The sequence below is a fragment of the Branchiostoma lanceolatum genome, chromosome 14 (assembly GCF_035083965.1).
Source record: "Branchiostoma lanceolatum isolate klBraLanc5 chromosome 14, klBraLanc5.hap2, whole genome shotgun sequence".
NCBI classification, from domain to species: Eukaryota; Metazoa; Chordata; class Leptocardii; order Amphioxiformes; family Branchiostomatidae; genus Branchiostoma; species Branchiostoma lanceolatum.
Window position 1 is genome coordinate 4,322,566 of NC_089735.1, and position 7,200 is coordinate 4,329,765.

General features: G+C 44.2%; 1 protein-coding gene across 1 annotated transcript; it reads right to left on the bottom strand.

Moving 5' to 3' along the window:
• Positions 1 to 1,083: 1,083 nt before the first annotated feature.
• On the bottom strand, positions 1,084 to 6,559 carry LOC136448420 (sodium-dependent glucose transporter 1A-like). Its single transcript, XM_066447916.1, has 5 exons — positions 5,869 to 6,559; positions 4,792 to 4,896; positions 3,877 to 4,030; positions 3,001 to 3,138; positions 1,084 to 2,458 (listed from the first exon to the last, which is right to left on the bottom strand). The coding sequence occupies exons 1-5, from the start codon at positions 5,962 to 5,964 to the stop codon at positions 1,362 to 1,364; spliced, it is 1,590 nt and encodes a 529-aa protein (XP_066304013.1). The 5' UTR covers positions 5,965 to 6,559; the 3' UTR covers positions 1,084 to 1,361.
• Between the last annotated feature and the right edge of the window lie 641 nt (positions 6,560 to 7,200).

Sequence of the window (7,200 nt, forward strand, 5' to 3'; positions counted from 1 at the left end):
CAAATATTTGCGTAAACTTACTAAGCTTGAATTACCCTTTGCACATGGAGCCGCTGAATAAGGTAGAATACGAAGCCCACTTTATAGTACATGTAGATTGTCATCTATATAGTAACGATATATATATTCTTTTAATCATATGCATATTACTAGTACAAGAAAGTCTCCTCACTTCGAATCTATGGCTAGTACTGAGAAAGTCATTTTTCTTTTACGTTTTGACCATTCTATGTGTTAAAATAACCCATCTCAACTTATCTTCTTAACATCACTCAGAGACAAGAACTGATCATATGAAGCAGAACCTATATTGTAGATTCGTATTAGAAGTCTTGTCACTACATGTACTTTATTACGACTTTCATATTTGTATGTCTGTACATGAATGTAAAATAAAGACTATCGTCATTAAACTAAAACATAAGAATAACAGATGGGTTATACATAAACCACTTTTTCTTGTAGGATGTCAGATGTTTGGGCTTCCTCTCTTACTCATTGTTCTGGGTGATGACGATATCATGGGTTTTCAGATGGCTGTACAGTCCAATTTTGGATTGATGAAAGGTTCTTTTACTTAGCCTGAGTACCAGGCTTTTATAGCTTCCGTCCGCTACCCAAGCTCCGCTCCCGGCCGGTGCTGCCACACACTTGAAGCCGTCTTAGGAGGAATTGCGTTATGTGAATTACTGGTGACCCCTAATCAAATTTCAAGGAGAATGAAAAAGTATGGCATCCGAAGAGCACCTTACAGTTTAAGCACCCGCGCAGTTGTTGTAAGCCACAGGTTGCTGCGTAACGTCGGCCACCATTGGACTAACTTTCTCTGCAATGTGTGCATCATGAAAAGATCAGTCAGCCTAAAGTGCAATCTACAATTCAACGTTAATGTTTATTCAACATACATGCCATTTTACAACTAGAAAACTGGAAAGAAATACTAGTACTGTAACTCTTGTTTCTTTCGCTTTATGTTCACTGTTTTCACCTCTGTACCGTGAACTTATCATCACCGTGAAAAAAAACTATTGCAATCATTTATGATTCAGTCTGGCTACTGGTTTAGAATGGTTTAGAAGATTTCTATTCTGTAGTTTGTAGTTGGCCGTACGAAAGTCACCGTACTTTTTGTGGCGTCACTGAAGCTTCCCTTTACTCTCCAGAGTAGAAGAGGTTCGGCTAAGACTTGTCTGCGTCTTTTTAGGCCTTTTTGTCGGGCTTTCTACTTTGTCGGAGTCTTCTTGTCCGCCAGTCAAACCAGGAGAAAACCTAACAAATTTGATAGAAAGCCCGACAAAAAGGTCTAAACTGAAGACGCCAAGAAGAAGCCTCTGTGCTTGGAGAGTAGCTTCCATGTCACTCTAGACCTTCGTGATTGCCTCAACTTCTGGTTCCTCATCCTCTTCCTCCTCCCCCGCCCTCTGCATCCTGTCCTTGAACAGGACAGACATGGAGAACTGCATGGTGAAGAACACCGCGATGGTGATCGCCATGTAGCCGATGTGGCCGTGAAACATGGAGTCTATCCCGGCGTATTCGAAGAAGTACCCCGTAGCGTAGGTGCCGATCATGTTGCCGAAAGACGCTCCGACGAACATGACCACGACGAGGACACCCGTCAGGTCCAGGTAGTGGTTCGCCCAGGCCGAGCAGGCGGGGAAGACCGGGCCGCAGCAGAACCCGGCCACGCACGTCAGCACCCAGAACACCGTGCTGTCGTTAACTCCCCACACGGAGTACTCGATCCCGACGATCTGGAGCAGGAAGAGCGACACTCCGATCAGCAGGCCCACCGGCACCCAGTGGGACCCGAACCCGCCGAACCCTCGGCCCAGGAGGAAGAAAAGGAAGAAGCAAGAGTACACCAGAGAGGCGCCGTCTTTGTCAAAGAGTCCACTCTCCACACTGTAGGCAAAAAGGTACTCAAACAGACTCACCTCCCCAGACAGGTACACCAGATAGAACAGGAACAACAGGACGACATAGAAAGACCCGAGAACAGGCTCTCCCTTCACGCACCTGCCGGGAGAGAAAAGTCCCTGGAAGGAACTCCAACACGACAGGAAACGTCTCCAAAACGGCTGCGCTTCCGGATCCGGATCTGAAGCGTCCGGATCAGTTTTTTTCTTCGATTTGAAGCAACCCAGAAAATCCGGACGAACAAGATCCGGCTGGTATTTTGGGGAGAAGTAGAAATGGAAGGACAAGAAGACGACAGAGACGGCAAAGGACACGAATGTGGGGATGAGGTAAGCTTGTTCGATCCTGGACGTCCGCCAGGCTTCCTCTACGGTGAGAGGGGGAGGGGTGACCGTGCCGTTGACTTCTGGACGCCGGGAGAGGAACGGCTGTGCCATGAAGGGGACGAAGAGCGCGATGAACGGGTACCCCATGTGGATGATGTGGAGCGCAGGCGCAGAGTTGTCCCCCCAAAGCTGGATCACCGTCACAGTACCAGCTGTAAGAATAAGTACAATGTAGATAAGATATCAACAGGCACTGATAATATTGAAAACATAATTTACGACATCCGTGAATAGTGGTAAGTCACGCAACCAAGTGTTTTATTCACACCGACGTTTCGGTGACCGTCTGTCACCTTTCTCATATGGCAATGCTGACTGGTTCACTTTGCCACTAGTGCACTGCAGCTATAGGCAGCTTGCAGATACGGTTGGGTCCGCATCTGTAACAGCGACACCTGTAGCTGGATTGCCCTAAGGAAGGTGACAGACGGTCACCGAAACGTCGGCGTGAATAAAAGACTTGGCTGCGTAGATCTAGATTCGTATCCATTATTTACGATAGTGTTACTCACGTGCATGCATCTACGTATACGTCGCACAATCTCTATCTTATGCGACAGTGATATAATGTCAGAATCGATATCGTCGACAATGATCTTCGACAAGCTTTTCCGTCACAAAACAGTTCAATAATGTGCATGTAACGTTACAACACATCCACGTCACTGGCCTTGTTGTGCAGTGTCTGACGTACCCGCGTCAGTGGCTCCGTGCCCGAACCCTGTGAGTAGCTTACAGAAGCCGGTGAGCGTCAGAGAGCGGGACCAGGGCGTGCCGATAGAGCCGATCCCTGCCGACAGGAGGGAAGAAGCAATCACCATGTCCACCAGACCTGCAGCAGACCGGTAGAGAAACTTGTACAAAAAATCCACCATAAATATTTTAGCGCTAGCTTACAAAACGGTTACAAAATCATCCTTTTCTTCATAAATTCTCAAAGAATGCTTGGGCCACATTTCCAAACCGGGGCCCGGGAACGAAAAAATAAAAACGTATATCAAGAAATAAACACAATGTGTACGCATGGGTGACTACTGTGAATACAGAAATGTTCTTTGTGGTTTTATGTTCGCGGTTTTCGCGGTGAAATCTTCAGCGCGAACTTGAAACCATCGCAAAACTTTTTTCCCACCTATGACTGTAGCGCTACTATTGTTTCAAACGCGAACTTAAAACCACCGCTAACACTCCATTTTCTCCCTACCGCGAAATAAAACCATGCGAACTTCAATGTATTTACAGTATTTTGTTTACTCCTTGTGAGTTTTGCTTGTCTTTTATATCGTGACTTTTTTTTCCCGCAAACTACCCGGCCGGGCGCCTGTGACCCTTGGACATACTGTAATTCTTGTTTCTTTCACTGTAACTCTATGTTCACTGTACGTTTTCACTGTCACCCCTGTACCGTGAACTTATCATCTCCGTGAAAAAACCTGTTGTTATTATTTATGATTCCTTCACACATCCGTTCTGTAAATCCGCCACCGTGAAGTTAAAAGTTCAGTGAAAATGTCCATTTTCCTTACACCGTGAAATTTTGCTACCGTGAAGATAAGGTGAATTACAGTACCTGGGTATAGATCGACGACGACGCCCCCTACCATGTTGGAGAGGAAGTAGCCGACAGTGTGGCACAGCAAAGCTCGCGAGATTTCCTCGTAGTTCACGCCCAGCCGATCCTTCAGGTCGATCAGAGTGGGCGCCACCATGCGATGGTAAAGTCCCTTTCACGGGGAGAAAGAGATTCAGTGTTCGAAATTTGATTATGGGGATTCTTTATTCTTTATTAAAAATTGCAACAAGACAATACATAATGGAACGCCAGGCAGCCAAGCTGATGTTGCGGAACACTTAACATTACAACTGCATTGAAATACAACAATAAAATACTAGAGACAATTCAGTACACAATTTTAAGTAATGCATTACTTAATACGGATAGGCGCACTGGTATAACCTAAAATGTAGGTGCACAAAACAATTTTGGGTGCACAACATAAAACAAAGTAGAATTTCAGCGAAACATATTTACAAACCCTACCGTCTCTTTTAAGAACTTAAATCTGAAGTACAAAGTACATCACAGGTTATATTGCGGCTTTTTATCATACTTAGAATTACAAGAATATTCCGTATACTTGTGTTCAATAGTACCTCTACCCTGTAGCCAACAAAAATGACTAGGTGCACTGGTACAATCACAGTCAAAAATTTTGGGTGCACAAAAGTGTCTTGTAGTCAATGCTGGTTATATTACACGAACGTTGAAAGGGAAGGTGTGCAACATTATTCAATAAGACTTCTTTCGGGGCCCGGGAGAATATTGTTGTTGAAAGTTCTGGCAAATAAATAACGAATAAGAAAATGTCTGGCAAGCAAACTTTTCTCCCCATTCCGGCTGATCCCCCTCATTTACTTTCAGCAATAGAAACCTCATGGAACTGGAAATCATTCCATCGTCCAGGCTGGTTAGCTATTTTCTCACCATAGCTATCCAGGCCAGGACCAGACAGCCAGTTTTGATGACGCGGTAGTCTCTCGCGTACTTCTTCAGATTGAGGATCTGCTGGATTCTCCACTGAAGCTTGCTCTGTGGTGAAATATCAACATATGTTAGAAAGTATTCTGAAACAACTGTAATTTCCAGCACAAATTTTCGACTGTACGACACCAGTCCTTGTTAAGGAGTGAGCAATCCACCGCTGGGATGACGTCACGTTATGCAGATACACACGCGACTCGGTGAGCAGTGGATCATAGAGTAGCGGATTGCTCAATCCTTGACAAAGACTGGTGTCGTACAGTCGAACATTTGGGTAATCCAATTTTTGTGTTGGAAATAACTGTTAAAACTTGTTTCAGAATGATTTCTACCAACACAGATGAACTTTCAAGCTATGTTAGAAAGTAGGTTTCTTTTGCCACCTCACTCAGACATAAAAAGCTGAAGCTAACCAAAAATATTCAGAGCAGCGCATCTACTTGGAGAGCTCCACGGCAAGGCTTGTTTTGAGACAAAGTACATTGTGACAGGCCCCGCCCCCTCGACTTTTACTTTAATTTGAATATTTGTTTGCGAAGACCTCATTAGGTCTACTTACTTAACCTTAGTCGGTAGGGTAAAAGTCATAGAAGAGAAAATAGATATCATCAGTGTATACGTAAGGAACACATACACATGGCATAAAGCTACTGCTGACATGTGAACTATATACATGTAAGCTATGGGAGGGAGTGAGTGAGTGACATATGAACACTAGCCTGAAAAGTTCTGATAGTACCCAGAGACTTTGTTCGGCATCTATTTTTTAACCTCATTGGTACTACAAATGGTCATTGTGCTCGAAATACGTTCAATATAGTTCGAGTCGTTTGGCGTCAAATTTCATGTGTACAAATTGATTCGAGCAGTGAAAATATGGTACATATTATTTACTACTACCCACACTAAGTAAATAACGCTAGCCTTTTCTTTCAGGACCATGCGTTGCACTTTTAAGGGCTGTCTCTTCCTACTGCTATGACTAGTGGATATATTGAACGGAGGAGATAACATTTTTACCTGAGGAAGGTCTCTGCCAGATTCCGACGGAGGGTTGGCACCAGTCTCTTCGGGCACGGTCCCGCCATCGTGCGGCACTTCCCCACTCGTCGCCATGGCTCTCTGCGGTCGTTAGTTTACTCACTGTTCATGCTGAGTCGCCATAAGTCACTTATTACCGCGTGGCCCAAAGATTTCAAGCAAAGGCCTTGGTTTGACCCACGAACTTAAGTTTAATATATGTAACGTAACGAATCACGGCGTTCCACCGGTGCAAATGAAGCAACATGCTTAGGTCTTAGCATGAAAGTTAATACAGGTTCTACTGAGAACACAGGTTCTACCCCCGGGTGACAAGGATACAAGTACAACATCTACGCGGTCATCAAGGGCCACCTTCCCCTGACAATGGGGACGTCTAGCGGTCATTTCTGGTTCTGCAGGATACGAAATTTCTGCATTTCTACTGTTGGTCGTGAGGATGTGTATGACGTTACATATACCGCGCACACTCCCAAACCTTACCGTTGACAGGGACACGATGTGTTTGTCAAAAGAAACAAAAGAAAGAGATAACTAGATCTGTCTACTCCTTTGTTGTGTAGGATTTGACTTTGGCAACGAATGATTTTGTTTGCACTATGCATTCCATCATGTATTGATGGCATTGAGTCCGGTGAGAGAAATTGTAAAGAGACTTAGAGTAGAATAAAGAAAAAGTGGACATGGTAACGAAAAATGGCCACCTTCAAAAGTAAGCATAGCAGAAATATTTATAGATACAGTGACAAAACGCACTGACGTTACATCATAAACCCAGCGTACGACCCAAATGTAACGTTAATTATCATGAAGTGAAGTCAATTTCGTTTAACAAGTTGTGTTTTTTTCCGGTTGAAGGGCCTAGGAATAGCCTGGGTGCCATCCTCCGTAGTAAGATCTAGTAACCGCTGGCTCACCCGGGCTAGCCTAGGAAAGTGTTTTTGACCAGAATGCTCCAGTACGGCTCCAGTACTGTAACGTTACATGTGTAGGCAGGATATGGTAGGTATAATTTACAGATCATGACGTAACAACTGTTGTGTTTTCTAACACCTCCGTTTGTTTTCTTTGGTAACCACATCCTTTACGAAACAACAACATTAACAGCAACACATTTTGGGCTATTTTGCGAAAAAGTAGATGGCCATGGGTGGTCAAATACCTGCAATTCCGTTGTATATAGTAGCTTGATTATCACAAGACGGCCAAATGAAGACAACTTTCTAAACAAAGTTTATAGTAGTCTTTCGCTACTACACCTGTCTCTGATACCAACCTGACCTAGCTCGCGATCGTCGTACAAAACTAACA

What these genes read in the sequence shown, in the direction of transcription:
- LOC136448420 (XM_066447916.1), bottom strand. Translation starts at nt 5,964, where the DNA reads ATGGCGACGAGTGGGGAAGTGCCGCACGATGGCGGGACCGTGCCCGAA. An exon ending in CTGGCAGAGACCTTCCTCAG is followed by an intron (nt 4,897 to 5,868) that starts GTAAAAATGTTA and finishes ATTTCACCACAG; the next exon opens with AGCAAGCTTCAGTGGAGAAT. An exon ending in TCCTGGCCTGGATAGCTATG is followed by an intron (nt 4,031 to 4,791) that starts GTGAGAAAATAG and finishes TCCCCGTGAAAG; the next exon opens with GGACTTTACCATCGCATGGT.